The sequence below is a fragment of the Triturus cristatus genome, chromosome 9 (assembly GCF_964204655.1).
Source record: "Triturus cristatus chromosome 9, aTriCri1.1, whole genome shotgun sequence".
In the NCBI taxonomy this organism is placed as follows: Eukaryota; Metazoa; Chordata; class Amphibia; order Caudata; family Salamandridae; genus Triturus; species Triturus cristatus.
The window spans coordinates 231,843,615-231,861,709 of NC_140592.1; the positions used below are offsets into that span (position 1 = coordinate 231,843,615).

The 18,095-nt window shown below is 44.2% G+C and overlaps 1 protein-coding gene across 3 annotated transcripts in view; it reads left to right on the plus strand.

The window, feature by feature from the left end:
• WDR82 (WD repeat domain 82) overlaps positions 1-18,095 on the plus strand; it is a 218,149-nt gene that overhangs the window by 36,201 nt on the left and 163,853 nt on the right. For 2 of the 3 annotated variants that reach the window (XM_085624800.1, XM_085624802.1), the window contains exons 2-6: positions 2,920-2,997; positions 3,084-3,181; positions 3,814-3,880; positions 5,384-5,483; positions 5,774-5,890. In XM_085624800.1, coding sequence (XP_085480926.1) covers positions 2,920-2,997; positions 3,084-3,181; positions 3,814-3,880; positions 5,384-5,483; positions 5,774-5,890 — 460 coding nt within the window. The remainder of the gene's footprint in view (positions 1-2,919; positions 2,998-3,083; positions 3,182-3,813; positions 3,881-5,383; positions 5,484-5,773; positions 5,891-18,095) is intronic. The other variant, XM_085624801.1, reaches the window with a different exon arrangement.

Below are 18,095 nucleotides of genomic sequence, written 5' to 3' on the forward strand. Positions count from 1 at the left end.
TTAAGATCTTGATTACATAATCCAGATCTATGTTACAGCAAACATAGTGTCCTGTGGCGATTGACATTGTTGAACGCTGCTGTTAGTTCAAGTAAGGTGAGTAAGCATGGGTCATACCCATCTGGAAAGGTTTGCATGGCCTTTAGGGTGTCTATGCTGAAACTAGATCTCTCGATTACGAGTTGATTGTTATTAATATACTTAATTTGCTGTTTTGAGACTCTATTTAATGACTACATAGCTTGGGTAGGTTGGAAACGCGTCTGAAGTTAACCAACAAGTTGGGACCAGGGGTGGACTTTTTCACAGTAGGGGTAATCTAGCCAATTTTTAGAAATCTAGCAACGACAACTCGGGCGAGCGATGCATTGACAAGACCTTTTTGAAGAGGTGAAAACTTGACTTGATTGTAGTAGGAAGAAGGTCTTGTTACTACTTACTGGGTTTGAGGTTTTTTTTTTAACTTGGGCTTGGTCGCCTGGGAAGGTGGTTTTTTTGTGGATGGATCTTGTTCAGTTTTGGATCAGTTGGGTGGTTTTTTTGTCTGTTTTTGATAATATCTGAAAGGAGAGAGAAGAAAGAGGAACTTGTTGGTGCCGGTAAGGGGTTATCGGCTTGCATGAATGTATTTAATTAGGCTGCTTGCGGTGTATGCCCGTGCTCGCCATCATTTTGTGCTTACTCCAATAGCATGCTTGCTACATTATGACTTGGAACCTTATTGCGTTAATCACCTTACCCTTCTACTTGTCCTCCTAGCAGAAACACGCACTTCAAAGTTTTCCCTGCCACATCGTGCCTATGTTCTCGATATCTCTGGCAGGAGTCGTATCACCATTTTAGTAGTAAGAGCCACTCCTAATGACCACTTCAGACAAGATTACATTAATTACCACCATATGCCAGATTACTGTTATCACCTCATTGCATCAGGCATGGTTGCCAGCTGTAATGTAAAAGAGGCTTTGTCAATTTCAGATACCTCCACATGACAGCCAAGGCTGCAATGCCCCTGGCACCAATGTAAGGATATTTGTAATATGTCTCACCAGTGCCACATGATTTATCGCTCGAATATCGGCTTTAAAATATGTTGGAAATTCAGACATTTTTTTCCAAACATCAGCTTAGGAGTTCTCAAAGTACATTTTCGTCTTAAATACACTCTCGAGTTTGGTATACATACTCGACCAAACAAAGCTTCTAATTGAGCTGCACACAGGAGAGCTACTAGTAACTCACTAGCTACTCATTGGAGAAGCCTGCTCTCATTGAACTAATGCACCCACTGCAGGAGCCTGTATTAGACCTCACGGTCACAGGTTCAAATCCCGGTGAGTCCACTCAGTCCATCTGAGATCGATAAAATGAGTACCATTGAGTTGGGTAACAATAAACATCTGTTCAGCGCCAAGATGCCTACCGGTGAACCTGCATTACAAATACATGGTATGTTTAATTTTTTTATTTTAGAGTTTTATATAGCGTGAACCAGATCCGAGAAATCGGATATCAGCTCTTTACATGAGCACCAGTTTCAATACAGAAGGACACATTCATTTTTAGGTCTCGTCTGGCGAACGCAGCACATGTGCTGCTTTCGCCTTGGCAAGACTCTATTGTCTGTTTCGTTCGGAAGGGAGACAAACCAGGTGCGCGCACGGACAGTCGATGTGCACACGCATAGCGTCTCCTCTCTGGCTTAATTCAATGCCACTCGCACGCGTTCACATCTCCTGTCCCTCCCTGTCTCCTGTTCGCTGTGCCTGCGCGGACAGGAGATGTGCACGCGGAGACAGCTTGTTAGTGTTCTTGTAGTGGGTAAGGGACATACACCGCTCATGCTTGATACGCTACATTGGTAGGTTCAATTTTAGCATGCCGTAATTCTGCTACAAATATGCAACTAAGATGCAAATCAACTTTCAGTGTATGAAGTAAAGGTGCAGTTCCCAGTACTGCAATCACTGAATCTGGTGAATGTGCCTCCGATTTATTACTATAAGAATAGGGAAATAAAGGCCAGAAGTCGGAAAATGGAAGATGTATTATATTTGTGAGATTAGCAGGCGGTGAAGACCTAGGCTCACGATGTTATGAATATGATGTCCTGAAGCAACCTGGTCAACAGGTTTCTTATTTCCTTAAGGAACAAACCCCAAACTAATGTGTGCACGCCCATCCCACACATCAAGCATAATCCTGACCTGGGTGGAATTCAGGGGGCTGCAAGGGATAGGGGAGGGGTTGGAAGAAGGACAATGACTAGAATGATACCAGGCGGAACAACAATGTTATCGGTCATCAAACTGTTGTTCACGTTAGGGTCCTGAGTAAATAATGTAATAGGAGAATGCAAATCCACTTGTAAAGTATACAATGTATCGCAAATGCACTTGTGGAAGTGACACTCTAAACTGCAATTGACTAATGTTGAAAACAAATATTTAAACAAGCATTGAAAATGCAATAGGTTTCACCTTTGATTAAGTTAAAGCCATTTGCTTTGCTAATGGTATTGTATAGTAAATCAAATGGCTTTAACTTAATGAAAGGCGAGACCTATTGCATTTTTAATGCTGGTTTCATTTAGTGCTCCAATTGATGCCTGCCATTTTGAATCTGAAAATAACAAAATAAAATGGCTCCAGTGTCATTCAGTAGGCGCATGCATGCACAAGCATATGTCCTAAGTAAGCAAATGCCTATTGACGCAGCCGCAAAATATTGATGCTTATCACTTTCTTTTTCTTCAATCCTGCACAACATTGGCAAAGCCAGTAGGTCATAATGGTAAGACCTACCAGCTTTGCTACTGCTTTCTTCTTTTGCAAGTGGGACATATAAATGAGGGGAACATTTTGGCCTTGAGAATTGCACTTTAAAGTTTTTAATTTTTTGTGCTACTTTTTCACACAGACATTCTAGAAAATGGAAATCGTATCCAAATGGAATTTGTGTAAACAAAGGACAGAGCAACCTTTATTGTTCTTTACTGTAAGACGATGTCTGTACGTGAAGCTTAAGTTTTAAAGTAATCTTGCTTTACTTTAAGCTTAATTGATGTTGACTGTTTTTCTCAGGCCGAAGCGGACTCTGTACAGTAAGAAGTATGGGGTGGACCTTATCCGATACACACATGCTGCCAACACTGTGGTTTACAGTTCCAACAAGATTGATGGTAAGCTTGTGTACGTGATCATGACTAATACTGTGTTCAGTTATCTTCCTGCATGTTCTTATTGCGCTGTACCATGCTTTCATGTCTTCTGTTCAGCAGCAAGATTTTCTTGTGAAGTCTTAACACCAGGGCTTAGTCTGATTGTGTATCATACCCTTCCTCTTGGAAATGCGCACCTGAATGGGCCCTGCCTGCCACTGGGTTGAGGTAGTAGTTTGTACAGTTTGAGGGTCTACGATACCGCCCGGTACTGGAGATAACTGTACAGGCCACTGCCTTGCCTGGGACAGAGCACACTCTACGAACCAATGCATCAGTCATTACATCTAATGGAACCGTCTGAAGCAGGTAACTGACGCAAATCTTGGTCTGCAGATACAATTTTAAATGGAGCGTTAAGTCTTGACATAATTTAGCAGTAAAATTCTGAATGTGTCAAAAATAGTACTAGCACAGATGTGAGGGTGTATTTGTGTGTACAAGACTGTTGCGCCTTCGTTTCTTTTGTGCTGACATTTTCAGTTCCTTCACCATTCTTACTCTGATTCCATAATAAATGTCACAACCTCGGTAGCCCACACTTCAATGTACCTCTGGTTGACTTGCTCATATATATTTTTATCTCCCCATAGATACAATCAGATACCTCTCTCTTCATGACAATAAATACATACGCTACTTCCCAGGACACAGTAAAAGGTAAGTGAGTTAATGGTGGTGTTTTCTCCTCCGTATATTATTTGAAGATCGACCATTTTAGGTCGAGCCTGGGCAGCGCATGCGCTGCTGCGAGGCATGCAGTAATGGAGTATGGCTTTTAAGCCCCGCCCACTCTTAGCCCATATTTTTTTATTGTCCTCCGTAAACGTGGCTTCTGGGTAGTTGTAAGGCTTGTTAGTCCCTCCTAGGGACCGCCTTGTCTGCATTTGTTACCCCTCATAACGACTGGACCTTTTACTGGTGTTATTACATGGCCTGCTTTATAAGTCGATGAGCACTAATTTATTTAATGCTCCTCTCCCTATTCCACCCACTACTTCGCAGTACGCCGTCCGCTTTTATTTTGATTTTAAACGCTGTACGCTTTTACAATAGTGGCGGCAATTTTTTATTTATTTTTGCAGCGCAGTCCGCATTTAGCGGCTATACTTACTTATTTATTTTGTTTCACTACCGCCCCTGCAGTGCTTTCAGATTCATAGAAGTCACGCTCCTTTCATTACGCAAAACACGCCTAAAGAAAGGTACGCGGCCGAAAAAAGCATGGCATGGATGCTTGTACCCGAAAAAAATCTGTTTATCAGCTTAACAAACAGATGCTTTTTTTATGAAAGCCCCCACGCTGTGGTTTCACCTTAATGTCGGACACACCTCTGTCTTTAGACGCGGCTTATCTAAAGAAAGGTGCACGGCCTTCATGAATGTGAAAGTGCCTCATGGGCGCTAGTAAAACAAATATTTACAACGCAATAGGTCTTGAATTTGTGAGTTTTAAGCTATTGCTTTGCCAATAGCCTAAACTCTCATTAATGCGATACCTATTGCATTGCAAATGCTTGTTAGTACAAGTTGCAACTTATGTGTTTTGTTTTGTAGCGCATCAGTCATATTGACTTGCAGCCACTTCAGTGTTTTTTTTTGTATAAGATTTTTAGTCAGTGCATGGTACCAGTTGAAGTGGTAATGGGTGTGAAGAAGCCTACTGAAGATTATTTTGCTGGCAGCTGTCCAGTAAGATTTAGAATGGGGCCAGGTGCCTTTTTAGGAGGCGGGGATATTTGGTAAGTTGAGCAAGCAGGGTGTCAACCTTTCTTGAGGGTGGTTGGTGCTGTGGATGGTGGCCTGATCTCTTCTGTATGGGAGTTTAGGGAGCATGCTTAATGTGTTGCGGTGGGCAAAGAGTTGTCTTACAGTGCTTTTTTTGTTGCTGTTTTTGTTAACGCCACCCTCCCCTTTTTTTTCTTTTTTTAAATTTAGGGCAGTCTGGTTGCAGGTTGGATATTTGTTCACACTCTATTTGAGCATGTACCATTTAAAGAGTAAAATGTTTTTGTTTTTTTGTTTTGTTGAATGGTGTACCAGTTCTAAATCTTCAGAAGTGTAGTGTTCTTATACAACTGTTAGTCCTGTTTTACCTTAATCTGGATTTTCCTGTGGCTGGTTGCATATTATGTTTTATTTCATTTTCCATTTTTGCTGTAGAGTTGTGGCTTTGTCAATGTCACCAGTTGATGACACATTTATTTCGGGTTCTCTTGACAAGACAATTCGACTTTGGGACTTACGTTCTCCAAACTGTCAGGTGAGTGCTGAACTGGTGTCTATATTAATGATGGAGGGAGTGTATATGTGTGTAATCTGTGCGAGGTGGCATTGTGTTTGAGACTGAGGGTAAACAGTTTGTTCATAATAGTATCAAGAGAATGATCAACATGAGGTTATGGATGCTCTGCTTTTCTGCACCCGGGCCAACTTTTTGGTATAAAATACTATTTTGATTGGGTACTCTTTTTTTAAAAAAAAAAACCTAGTTAAAAACATTTAGATGTTTTTTAGTGTTTTTTTTTTTCATGGATTGTGTATTCTCTACAGGGCCTTATGCATCTCCAAGGGAAGCCTGTGTGTTCGTTTGACCCGGAAGGACTCATTTTTGCTGCCGGTGTTAATTCCGAAATGGTTAAACTTTATGACCTTCGCTCTTTTGACAAGGTATTTATCCAGTTCTTCTGCAGTAGATAATTGATCATGCTAAAGAAAAATCAACCCTGGTTAAACTTTATGGATGTGATAATGTGTTCATTACTCTGTAATTGGCTGAGCGCTGTACATTTGTATTATTGTTAATTTGCACATGTATATCATATCTATCAGAAGTATAACACTGGACACAATATGATTCTCCTGCTGTCTGGATTTCTATTATCAACTTGTTAGTGTCCAGCAGCCTTATAACTTCATGATCTTTGTTACAGGTATGTGCATCTGATACAATGGATTCTTGTACAACCATGTCCCTTGCATGCCCGTTTTCTCCCCTTCAATCAGTGAGGCTTGAAACCAGGTGAATTCACACTCATTGTGGGTAAAGTGGCCGCCTCAAGCTCGATTTTAGTGGTGGATGTCAGAGGACACTAGGATTAGCAGATTACCATTGGTCTGCTAGTATGCATTTTGACTTGATTACTTTTCTGGTACTGCATAACTACTTTCCACATTGCCCTAAGTTGAGTGTCTCAGGTCTATTCTATGGCTGTAAGGGTGAAGGGGGTTGGTTGAGCTCCGGTTAATTTAGTGACTTTGAGGGTTCACCCTGACACGAGTTGCGATTGTTCCTTGAGGTGGGCAGTCACCCACCCCAAACAATAATCCAATTTCTTCTAGGTACCAAGGGTCACAACTGTGGTTTTGTACTAGATGCAGTCTATTGCATAATGGAGTTCTTTGCAGTCTGACCCCTTTTTATCTGCATTTACGATGCAGCCCGTGCAGTGTTCTGGGAGCTTTATTGATCCAAAGATATGTTGCATGTTCGGGTGGCGAGCCATACCACCCTAGCCTCCTCCGTCAAGTTCTTTTGGAGCACTGATTTTGTTTGTCAATATTGGTGAGTTTGGTCAACTTAATTGTAAATTAGTTTGGAGTCTAGCAAAAGATTCTATTAAACTTGTACCCAAAAGAAATCGAACTTAAAAGAACAGCAGATAGCCAGTTGATTGGAAGTATTAATTGATGCCATTGATGCATACCACAGAGCTCCAGGGGGTTAAGCATAACACCTCCCCATACAGTTAATTAAGTGGTACTGACAAAACCACAATCCAGACAGTAACTGCTTTGTCTTCCAAGACCCTGCCCAGCCTTCTCTTTGATCTAAGATTCCGGCAGCTGCTTTCTCTTTTCTAACTCTGTCCCACAGTCCATCAATCAAAACACCAAGTGTATCCAAGAAGTTATGTTTACTAGGCTCTACCTGATGTTGGGGTCAGGAAAGCAACATTCATGTTTTTCTTTCATCTTGCATGCCAGTGATTCTGCAGACCTTCAAGGTGAGGCCACAGATGCTTGGTCATTTTCATGGAAACAGTTTATCATTGAGCAAAGTTTGGCTTTTGGACCTTCTACATCATCAAATTTAGTGCATTTGCTCTCCCCGGCTGTACACAGCTTGTTCAATGTAGTTTTTTGGTCCTTCGTCTTTTGCTGTTCATCTGAGAGTTTGACTAGACTAGAGGTTGCCTGGAAGCCCTTGACACAGGACTTTTATTCTGTTATCTGGCCTGTCAGAAAACATTTGTGTGCTCCTTTGCTTATGGGATATTGTTTTGTTCTCCAAACCTTTGGCTAAATCCGACGTTGCATCTTGAAACCTACCTAGCATCTGTCAGAACAGGCCAGGAGAATCCTTTCCGCTATAAGGAATCAAAAACAGGGCAGATAAGTATCGGGGATATCGCCACCAGTGGTGAACAGAAAAATCAAAAGGGGAGTGGATTTCCCTAAAAAACAAAAACGTATTATTGAACGCGAATTCCCTTAAAACATTTTAAGAGAACCTCTCCCACTGGAATTCTCCGGTGGCATGCTTCATCATTGGGTCTGCACTCTGCACCAAATGTGGCCAAGTGGGCTCAACCTCCTTGCGGCAGGGCTACTTCTAAATGGAACTGTTGGATCTATGAAGTGTGTTAAAATTATTTCAGATATTCCAATCTTATTTTGTGTACCATGGTAAGGTTAAAAAAAATGAATAGAGGTAACTAGGGATGGCAATGATCCCTGACATCATGTAGGGGATCACGGTCTACATATTTCAGTCACCTGGGTACGAACTGGGTCTTATGGCTTTCCTCAGGACCTCTTTGTGACAGATGCCTATATATTTAGATATATGAATGCTATCCTGTAATGGGTATATCAATTGTTGCGTCTTATAAAGTGTAAGTGAAAAAAGTGAGATCAATCGAATTATCCCTGTAAGTCACTGACTTAACACAATCTCTGTGTACAGTGGCCCAGGATTTTTTAACAAACAGCATCCGGTGACTAAGCCCAATGTCTGCACATCTATCTATAGTAATTGGCCGTAATGATAACCCAATATCAGATGTTTATACACCCAGTGGTGCTATCGTGCTGAGCACCGAGCCACCTTTGGTGCAGATTGACCGCACCTTGTAAACAAAGTGCAGACCTAATGCCCAAAAAGAGATGCGCTCAGGCACACACAGTCCAGTTAGCAAAGGTTAGATCTTCTTAGTGAGGTTCTATTGTGTGGACTGGCCCTGATCACTACAAGTCACATTTAGAAATAAAAGTATAATTGGACATAAAAATAAGATTCTTACGATAAGTCATCAACACTTCTAATAAAACTATTCATGAAGATAGATGTAGGCGTATCATGATAATTACATGGCAAGTCACAGAATTTTCTAACTAGAAAAGAAGAATGATTTTTCGTTCTAATTAGCTTGGTAAGAGCAATATGGGGAGTCCTGTTTGATAGAAATTCTAGACCAACAGAATCAAGCTGCTTAAAAAAATGTTTAGGAATTGTACGTGGGAGCATGTGGAGATAGTGTATAAAATGAGATACAAGCATCCTTTTCTTAGTATTTAGTGTGTCTCACCAAGATAAATGAAGAGAAGCTAAAGCAGAAAATAAGTTTGTATCTTGAAGTTCAGCAATGCAAAATTATGATGAATCCTTTCTATAATATTTGAAGAAAACAAAGTACCAAGGTATTTGACTTTTGAGGGAACCCAAACAAAATTAGATGTATTAAGCCTTTGCTGATAACAAAGATTTCAACAGCAGTTTCATCCAGGACCCTCACTGTCTGGCAGAGGGGCTCCATGATCTGCAGCGCGGCATGGGGGAGAGACAGCGGGCAGAGCCTACACTCACCTCCTACCCGCAGCTGGTGGACTCCAGGGAGCCCAAACTGCCTCCCTTCTACTGCTCTGTGTTATGTTATGTTATTATGTTTATAAAGCGCTCAAATCACCCAGGGGCATCTCGGCGCCTGGAGGTGTGGTGCTGACCCACTACAGACATGTGAGAGTAACCCCTTACCTGTGCTGACACGTCCCACTGTCCTTGTGCACTCAGTGCCACATTTGTACGCGCATGTGTCTCCGCATCCCCAATGGAACAGCTCACCAAATATGAAAAGCTGTATGCATCCTCTGTTGCTCTGAGTTTTCCATTATCCTCCGTACTTGGTGTGCCTTTCTTTCTATCCTCATTTCTACTGTACTTTCTGCACCCATCCCTTTCTGGGTCTTATTTTGTGTGCCTCTCCATTGTAGGACTGGTTTTCTACTTCTTCCCTACACCTTTGTTCTATTCTCATATTTCAATACATATTTTTCTCTTTCTCCTTCTCTCTGCTGCTTGAAGTAGGCTTGGTCCCCAGGGATTGGCTGTTGCCTTTGTGTTGAAGCCCCATGCTCACACAGTATGGTAACAGACAGGATCCAACATTGATCGGTTTTTAAACACAGACGCATAGGCTGTTACACCAAAAACAGAGGCAAATCTTTATCTCGTAATCTGTTTTAAAATAGTCACCACTTCAAGCTAAGCAAGGCCATGCAGTTTTCTCCTGTTAGAACAGTTTACAAAAATATGCAGGAAGAAGAGCTGGTTGAGGGTGGCTCCCTTTTCAAGTGCGTCTGTGTAGTTCTGTAGACACTACCTTTGTGTAGTGTGATAAGCACAGCAGGTAGCCTCTAGCCGGGAGGATCCACAACAGAGGCACAAAGATGTTAACTATCTGCACCTAGATATGAACAGCCACAAAGACAGTGATCAGGAAGAACCTTTCTATAGGAGCCTTGTCTCCTTTGTCCTCACTTCACTGCTTAGGCTTCCTGCATCTTGCTACACTTCCACGGTCAGGAAAAACATCACCTCCAACTTGTGCACACGAACAGACCCATGACTTCCAAAATGGAACCCACAGGCATTTATTCGCTTATACATACAATGAATATATACAGAAGACACAAACACACACAACATACACTTGCATGGGATTATGTGACTAAACGGGGTATAAAACTATAAATCTCATTGGTGAGGCACTTTCAGCCAGTGCCAAATAACCCATTTTTAGTCGGTGAGTGAAAAATTAATAATTTACAAAAACGGGAGGCAAGATTTCTAAACGAGACCTTTCTTACTTTTCTGTGCCAACTCCCTTTGTGTACAGACCATGTACAAAAGTTGGGTTACTCTAGGCTGTTTAAAAAGCTTTAGCAGGCTTGGCACCCAACATGCTAGGGCTCTCAATGTTTAAATCATGTGTTCCCTCGGAATCACGTTTAAGCTGTCTGCCATGGATAAGAAGGGCTCTATATAGTATTGTTTCTTTCTACAGCTTGCAGTCTTCAATTGCTTGCTTATATACTCCTAAAGCCCTGCATGAACAATTGACCATGACGTACTTTTTCTTCAGTGACCCCCCTTCTTGTCTTCCATCCTCTGCATACCTTCTATTACCTAATCTCCTCCAGCCTATTCCAACAGCCATTCACCTGAAACCACATTTTCACCACTAATGATCCCACCTACTTTGTATTAATTTATTATAAAGTAACCAGAGTGTATGCATGCAATTCTTTCATTAGCTCACATGACTAATCGGTGTTCAGCAATAACTGCTAGATCGACCACTAAACTTGGGTTCTGGAGAAGTGTGCTATACACCGTTAAGCTCAGAGTGCTTACCACCCCTTACGAGGCATCGGTCTTTCAAATTGAGTTTATATAACCTGGGGTGCTGGAATACATAGTTCTCTTGAAGTGATCTAATGACTGATTCAAATCGCCTGTCATAATGTTAGGGATATTAGCAACTTTAACAGTATGCCAGAAATTAGCATCCGCTTTAACCAGGTTATAAATATTAAACCCAAGTTATATGTATTTTCTCAAGAACATTAACCAATGCTCATCTACCAAAAGCATCACTTTCTGTAGATAAAACTGGTTATGTTATAAAGGGTTTTATACCGCGCTCAAATACTCAAGTGTCCTGGCGCACACAGTTACCAAAGCCTAGTGGAGCAAACAACAATGACAAAGGGTGGCTACTCCACCTCTACGATCAACTGCTGGTGAAAAGATAACCTAACCGATGTCTCTTCATTTAAAGAGATTCAGAGTCTTTAGAATGTTTCTTGCAGAAAAATAAATTTTCAGGTGAAGTTTAGATGAATGAGAGTACGCTGGCAACCGCGAACACTGCAACCATGAGGGGAACAGCCAACATCATTCTTGCCTGCTTCCTGCCATCACTTTGCTACCATCTTGCCGTGACTGGAACGGCCAACGCGGGACTACAGTTCCCAGCAATCCCGCCCGCCGTGACATTGTTTCCTGCGACCGGAGGCACGATAAAACCTCTGCTGGCCTCCCGCAGCGCGGGATGTGCCCTGGCCAAGGGCGGGCACGTCCTTGCCAGGAAGAGGCAGGACAGGGCCACCCCCCTTACAACTATCATCTAGGTTGTTCCATCTGACGACGGCAGTTCAGCAAGGTACTGTGCTCTTTGATTTGTCCTCTTTTGACTGGCAACAACTGCTAAAGGGGACCCACTGCTGGTCTCATGGGACATTGTACGCTGACTGCTTATGCACCTACTAGCGCAAGTTGCCTGTTTTTATTGTCTAGCCGCTCTCACTGCACAAGTAGAGTCCCTGTGCATGTGACATGGGGAAGAGGAAACTAATATAGGGCAGCGGAGGAGGTGGTGGCAGCCAAAACTCAAAAAGGAAAAAGGCCAGAAAAGCTTCTAAACATCCAGCCAGCAACTGCGTCCTCAACCGTATTGACACTTTGAATACGGAATGTGAGGACATTCTTGTAGATAAGCAAACCAAGCACACAAATACTGGCAGCTCGCCGAGAGTCTCAAGCCCAAGCTTAAACGGCACCACTACTATTCCTTCAGTGTTTCAAAAGGCACCCCTCCTAAGAGAACCAACAATGTCACACAAATCATTACCAGATGACTTGGAGTCATCGCTACACTCTGTTATTTCACACCTAGGCACTGACAGTTCCCTGTACTAATAGGTTTCTGCCCCTTCAGGATTCATTTGAGGCCCACACTAGAGCTGTTCCCCTGCTGTCTTCTTCGCCACCCCCCTTTGCAGACACTGCCACTCCAGGGCAAGAAGCAAACCCTCAGGACACTAATTCCATTATAAATGCACTTAGAGCAGATATTGGCACTATGAGCTCAATGATAGAAGGCCTAACCACCTTAGTTAAAACACTGTTGCAGACTAACCAACAGCATGGTTCCTCAGCACAATGCTGTTTCTCACAAATCTCTCAAAACAAGTGTGCGACACATGATCCGCTTCATAACAATAATAATAATACCTCTAGCGATCCAACCATGCACCACTCTGCAATTCCCAATGCACCTGCTAGGAGCTAACCCTTCTCTGATCAAGCAGAAAGGAGAACCCGCAACTCTATTAATATTACACATAATAGCCATAGGAACCTAGCTACAACACAAAAACCTCAAAGGAACTATAGGGCTACGCTCCCCAGGCATACTGAACCTCCTTCTCCATGTGGCCATCAGCTTCCCCTCCCTTCAGCCACATCATATCAAACGCAAGTCAAGAAAATCTATGACTAACGTCCCAAAAACCAGCATGAGAGGCTCGTTTGAGAGCGAAGAATCACTGATCAACAAAGTGATCCACTGAATCTGTCATGTCAGGGGTGGTTGTTCTGTAATCGGAGAACATCCTAATGGCACCGAGGTGTACCTCGCTTACCGACCCGCTAGATTGTATTGAGGTTACATTCCAGAGAAGTGATCTAGCGGAAAACCTACTCGCTCTGGTGTTTCGCACCTGTCCACCAGACAGCTCCTCTATCCAATTCAAGCACCCCCCAACATAAGTACACAACAAAGCAGTAATTCTGCAACAATCAAGGCATCTAGTAGGTGCTTCGACGCTAGAGGATAACGACTGACTACTGAATCTAGCTTATAAACGCCCTGACCGTTCCATCATTGCCCCTGGCTCCAACGATGCAGTTAGACCCCCCCTGGAATAACGACTCCATGCAACACCTCTCACCTCAACATGGATAGTCCCCAACGTAGAGCAAGTGTTGGTAGAACCCCTACTTTGCCCGATTATGAGATTAATGGCGATTCTTCCATGCATTTATCCTCGCGCGCACTTGTCCACCCATCAAACATTAACCATATCCCAGCTCAACACATTGCTTGCACCTCCACATCACACCAAAAACTAAAAATATAATGGAACGTGGCAGGACTTAATAGTAAAATTGCACTCCCTCACTGGAATCAACTAGTTGAAGGATTTGACATCTATCTTCCAAGTGATGTGGAGCTTGGTCCCGTTGCATAAAGCTGGCTATATTTGTTTTTATACATCTGCAACTTCTAACAGGAGGGGCCGCCCCTCTGGGGTCTTGACCACCTGGGTTAACATCACTCAACTGTCAAATCACTTCCCGAATTAGTTAAAGTCCTGATATTTTGTGGCTAAGCATCAGGTGGCCAAAGGGTGGAACCATAATTGAACTAATCCAGGTCTACGTGAGAGGGACACTAGGTGGCAGGCCCTCGCCCACCATCTTGCTATTGGAGGACCGCCTAGCCAACTGCCCACCCCACTCTAGAGTGGTGGTTGCAGGTGATTTTAACTGCAACGTTGAGCCTCTGGCTAAAGAAGATCTAGTGGGCACAGAATAGTACGACAGCAGATGGGCAGTGTGAGAAAGTGGCTCTGTATATACTGTTCCCAAATAGGTACAGTGTGTACAGAGTCCGCAGTCCCCAGAGGTTTGGCAGAGGCTAAAGTTAGATATAACCGTACTCTCTAAAAGTGGTAGCATTTGTTGTACACATTCAGTCAGCAAATGGTCTCACACACTCAATAACTGAACTCTAGGCCAATGGTTTATATATAAAAAATATATGCTTGTTTTATTTTAGAACCAACAATAGGTGTTAAAATATACTTTCTCAGAATTAGATGCTTTAGGTGAATACATTTGCAATATGCAAATGGCTTTTGTAGATATTTACAAGTTGTAGCAATAGGCAACACAATTTTAAGCCCAATAATGCATTGAGTTCAATAGAAGTTTCAGATTATTTGCAATAGATTACTCTCAGGATTACTTTTGTAATTCCAGGTCTGGATCCTAGATTCAGTCCTGGGACAGTTCTTAGAAACAAGTGATAAAAGTCGACTTAGTTACTGCTAGGATTTTTAAGTAATATTTTGCTGTTTTAAAAGTTGACAAAAGAAATTTCATAGAAAACAGTCAATGATACCCTATGGAAGAAATTTCAAGTTGCAGATATAGTATGTTCTTGTTACTTTTGTAATCCAGTACTGGGTGCCTAGACTCAGTACTGGGACCTTTATCCAAAACAGGTAAGTAATTACGTTTTTCACAATTTATACGATTTTTAAAGAATATTTAAAGTTTGCAAAGATCGACAGAAGAAATTTCACAGAAAAACAGTCAAGGATTTCCTGTGTAAGAAAATTGGGTTACTGGTAAGTACGGTTGTGAATATTTTTCAGGGTCAGTGCTGGGCACCAAGATCCAGCACTGGGACCTCACCTAATAGAAGGTGAGTATTTTCGTTTTCGTTACTCTGCTGATTTTTGGTGAATATTTTACGTTTTGAAAGCTCCACACTTAAAAGAAATTTCAGAAGAAACCAGTCAATGTTACCCTATGGAGAAAATTGTTATCAGCTTTAAGGTAAGTACTTGACTGGCAAAGTTAAGGTTCTGGGCACACTCTGGGGTCTCCCAGGGTCAGGTAGGTACAGTTGTTACACCCTCAGCGGCACAGGGGCAGTCGGGTGCAGAGTGAGTTAGGCCCAATGTTATCCTATGGGAGGCAGGGGGGGCCTTGGTCGGTGGCGGCAGACTAGCAGGCCACGCGGCTGTGGGAGCTGGGCTCTTGGTCACTTGCTCAGGGCAAATGGGGAAGTAGGTAGGTGTAGAGATTACACTTCCAGGGCCACTCGGGCGGCTGGGTGCAGGGTGCTTTTGAGCCTTCGGGCACTCAATTGATTTCAATGGGAAATCTCCGGTTTAGAAAAAGACTGCAAGCTCTGGGACGAAGATTCTTCAGGTGCCACCAAGAGGTAAGTTGGGTAGTTGGAGGATAGGTAGGTACCCAGGAGTTGGGCACAGGAGGGCGACGGGTGCAGGGGTGCCTTTTGATGTTGGGAAATCTTACCCTCTGTTGGGGAGGGGGGGGGGGGTACCTGGTTCTGAGGCTGCAGGCGTAGTCTGGAGCGTCGCTGGAAGTCCTTGGGTGCCTGACTCGGGGTCACAGTCGCCGGGGGGGGGGGGGGGTCGTCCTCGTGGTCTTTGTTCACTCCGGCACAGGCCAGGCTTGGCGGGCGCAGAGCGTGCAGTGTTCGCGGTTCCTGGCTGACGCCAGGGATTAGAAGCTGATTTTGAGTAGAGCATCTATTCATGGGAGTCCCAGGTGTTTAGAGACAAAAAGTAGCCAGGTCCTCCAGGGTTTGTGAGGTTGCTGGCCACAAGAGGTGCCGAGTTGTAGCAGGAGCAGGTACGAGGGTCGACAGGCCGGTAGGGCTGGGGCCAAAGCAGTTGGTGTCTTCCTCTTCTTAGCAGCTGCAGGGCAGGTCGTCTTCTTTCTTCTTGCTCTTCTTTGTATTTCGGAATCTGGGGAAGGAAGGTTCAGGGTGCCCCTAAATACTAGTTACAGGTAGGTGAAGGGCAGGCACCGATGGGTACACCCCCTATTTTGCCTTGCCTGTGGGAGGGGGGCAGTGGCCTAGTCCTGATTGGGTAGAGCTCCCATCTTCAAGATGGTGAGAGCCCGGAGATGTGCTTCACCTCGCCTCCCCCACCTGAGGGGTGGGGTTGGCAGGCTGGCACATCCCCTGTCCTTATTTGGGGTTTCCGGCCAAGCTTCCCGCCAGAGTGGGGGGTTGCAGTGGCCTGGGGAAGCTCTCAGAGGCGGCATGTCTTTGAAGCTTCCCCCTGTCCATCCTGTGGGAGGAGATTTAGCACCTCGCCCAGGATGTGCGTTGTTGCAGGCCCAGGAGAGCAGGGGCTCTCCTACCCAGGGGTCCAGCAACATGTCTGCTGTGTGGCAGCCTCTCAGACCAGACGTGGATCGTAGGTTAGGTTTCAGGGGCATCTCTAGGATGCCCTCTGGGGTGCTTGGTACATTAAATCCCACACTGGCATCCGTGCGGGTTTAATGTGCTGAGAAGTTTGATACCAAACTTCTCAGGCTTCAGTGTTGCCATTATGGTGCTGTGAAGTTCGTGTTTGACGAGCTCTCAGCACCATGTACTCTTAAATGGCAGCACTGCACTTAGTGCCCAGGAATGGACCTGGGTACTGTAGGGGCACAGGGCTCCTACTCCTGTGCCCTGGCATAGGGCACCCAGCTAGAGGGGTGGCTGATGTATGCCAGGGCAGTGTAGGTGGTGGGCATGGCACACAGGGATGTGTGCCATGTCGACTGTTTTGTCTTGAATATTGCCGCTAAGCAACGCTAACTTTGCTTTGTGGCAATTCTTGTAAATATACCCCTTAGTTAGGTGGAAATGGTGTCCATCGCTGTGGTAAGGTAGGCAGTGATGGAAAAAGCACCCTTCAGACATTGAGGAAAACATAATATAGACTATTCCAAAAAACAAGCTTAGTTTAAGAAACCTTTAAATCAAGGAAGAGCAGTGAAGAGAATGTATGATGTACTCCTTTAAGGAATGTTGTTTTTTTAATTAGGGTTAGGGTGTTAGGCCTACGGGAAGTGGAAGGGTTTGGGTAGTTTTAGGGACAGCGCTGGGGTGGAGGGGTCGGGGTAGTGTATGTAAAGGGACAAGGTTTTAGGCCTCAGGGATAGGGTGAATGGGTAGTCAGTCATTTTTAGAGTTTAGAGAGGGCAAGGTCGTTTTAGGGCTGAAGGTGGTTGGTGTATTTTTTAAATTTGGGGTTAGGGTTTTAGGCCTAAGGGTAGTGTAAGGGGGTTGGGGTAGTTTTAGGGACAGTGCGGGGGGCCAAAGTGGGTCAGTGGGAAGGTTTTGGACCTTAGGCCTGGTGGGGGCACGTAAGGGGTTTGCAGCTTAGGGCAGGGGGTGAGATTAGTGGCTACCTTAGCCACGCATACCCCTTTACCATTCATGCCTTTACCATGAAATTGCATGGTAAAGGCATGCGAGATAAATGAATGCAGGGTTAAGAAGCCTTCGTAGTTTGAGCAGCGTGGTAGAGGCACACGTGGTTTGTCTGCTGTGTGGCAGCCTTTCAGACCAGACGTGGATTGTAGGTTAGGTTTAAGGGGGGCTCTCTAAAATGCCCTCTGTGGTGCTTGGTACATTAAATCCCACACTGGCATCAGTGTGGGTTTAATGTGCTGAAAAGTTTGATACCAAACTTCTCAGTGTAGCCATTATGGCGCTGTGGAGTTCGTGTTTGACGAGCTCTCAGCACCATGTACTCTTAAATGGCAGCACTGCACTTACAGTGCTCAGGAATGGACCTGGGTACTGTAGGGGCACAGGGCTCCTGCCCCCACACCATTGGCACAAGGCACCCAGCTAGAGGGGTGGCTTATGTATGCCATGGCAGTGTAGGTGATTGGCATGGCACACAGGGATGTGTGCCATGTCGACTTTGTTTTGTCTTGCACCCAGACACCCAGCCTGCAAAGGCAGTGTGTGTAAGGGTACAGGGCCCCTAAGGGTGTCACAATGAGTGCTGCAGCCCTTAGGGGCCTTCCCTGGTCACAAGGCCCTTGGTACCTAGGGTACCATTTACCAGGGGCTGACATGTGGCCAGGGTTTGCCAATTTGGGTTTTGTGTGTTTTAGGGAAGGAACATAGGCCCTGGG